The sequence below is a fragment of the Aythya ferina genome (genome assembly GCF_964211825.1).
Source record: "Aythya ferina genome assembly, contig: HAP1_SCAFFOLD_170, whole genome shotgun sequence".
NCBI lineage: Eukaryota > Metazoa > Chordata > Aves > Anseriformes > Anatidae > Aythya > Aythya ferina.
Genome location: NW_028181358.1, coordinates 28,089 through 29,616, shown reverse-complemented (window position 1 = coordinate 29,616; position 1,528 = coordinate 28,089). Strand labels below are relative to the sequence as shown.

Below are 1,528 nucleotides of genomic sequence, written 5' to 3'. Positions count from 1 at the left end.
GCTGGCTCTCTGCAGGCAACCTCTTAGAGCACACCCAGGAGCTTCTTCTGCTGGAAGGTGCTGAGCAGCCCTTCTGCATTGCAAGTCGGTGACATGAGAGGTAAATGTTGAATTTTGGAATATCTCAGCAGCTTTCCAAGGGGGCAGCCAGAGTAGAGCAGGGCTGAGTCCTTCAGGAGAAGAGACCCTGCTCCTCACGGTGCCCTGAGCCAGCATGAAGCAGAGCTCCAGCCACGGAGGTGCATGAGGGTGCTGAAAGGAAGGTGAGTGGCCATGTGCTTTTGGTGATGCTGTGGGACTGGAGGGCAAGGAGTGGAAAGAGATTGGATCGGAGCAGTCCTAACTTATGAGTGGGCTTATTCCTTTGGCAGCACCCCATGAGCAAAGGGATCAGATGCCCAACAGCAGCTCCATCACTGAATTCCTCCTGCTGGCATTCGCAGACACGCGGGAGCTGCAGCTCCTGCACTTCGCGCTCTTCCTGGTCATCTACCTGGCTGCCCTCCTGGGCAACGGCCTCATCCTCACCGCCGTAGCCTGTGACCACCGCCTCCACACCCCCATGTACTTCTTCCTCCTCAACCTCGCCCTCCTCGACCTGGGATCCATCTCCACCACTCTTCCCAAATCCATGGCCAATGCCCTGTGGGACGCCAGGACCATTTCCTATGCAGGATGTGCAGCCCAGGTTTTTCTGTTTCTATTCTTGATGACAGCAGAGTATTCTGTCCTCACCATCATGGCCTACAACCGCTACGTGGCCATTTGCCAGCCCCTGCACTACGGGACCCTCCTGGGCAGCAGGGCCTGTGCCACCATGGCAGCAGCTGCCTGGGGCAGTGGTTTCCTCTATGCTCTCCTGCACACTGCCAACACATTTTCTCTTCCTCTTTGCAAAGGCAATGCTGTGGGCCAGTTCTTCTGTGAAATCCCCCAGATCCTCAAGCTCTCCTGCTCTGGCTCATACCTCAGGGAAGCTGGGCTTCTTGTGGTTTGTCTTTGTTTAGTATTTGGTTGTTTTGTTTTCATCCTGGTGTCCTATGTGCAGATCTTCAGGGCTGTGCTGAGAATCCCCTCTGAGCAGGGCCAGCACAAAGCCTTTTCCATGTGCCTCCCTCACCTGGCCGTGGTCTCCCTGTTTGTCAGCACTGGCATGTTTTCTTACCTGAAGCCCCCCTCCATCTCCTCCCCATCCCTGGACTTGGTGATGGCAGTTCTGTATTCAGTGGTGCCTCCAGCACTGAACCCCCTCATCTACAGCATGAGGAACCAGGAGATTAAGGATGCCCTCAGGAAACTCATGAAATAAAGATTTTCAGAAGGAATGAACTTCCCACCTCTGTGTTAGACTGTGTGTTGGCTCTGTCTCAGCTGGAGTCACCTTTTCCCTGCAGCAGCCCACACAGTGCTGTGCTCTGCACTCATAGCTGGAACAGCACTGATAATCACTCAAGTGTTGTGTCTGTTGCTGCATAGTGCTGGCACAACATCAGGACTCCTTGCAAGCCCCCAAGAGCCAGCAGGCTGG

The 1,528-nt window shown here is 54.8% G+C and overlaps 1 protein-coding gene across 1 annotated transcript; it reads left to right on the top strand.

Moving 5' to 3' along the window:
- Positions 1-394: 394 nt before the first annotated feature.
- On the top strand, positions 395-1,309 carry LOC311428879 (olfactory receptor 14C36-like; the record flags this gene model as incomplete). The annotated part of the gene is made up of 1 exon (XM_084540114.1): positions 395-1,309. The coding sequence occupies one exon, from the start codon at positions 395-397 to the stop codon at positions 1,307-1,309; it is 915 nt and encodes a 304-aa protein (XP_084396240.1).
- Between the last annotated feature and the right edge of the window lie 219 nt (positions 1,310-1,528).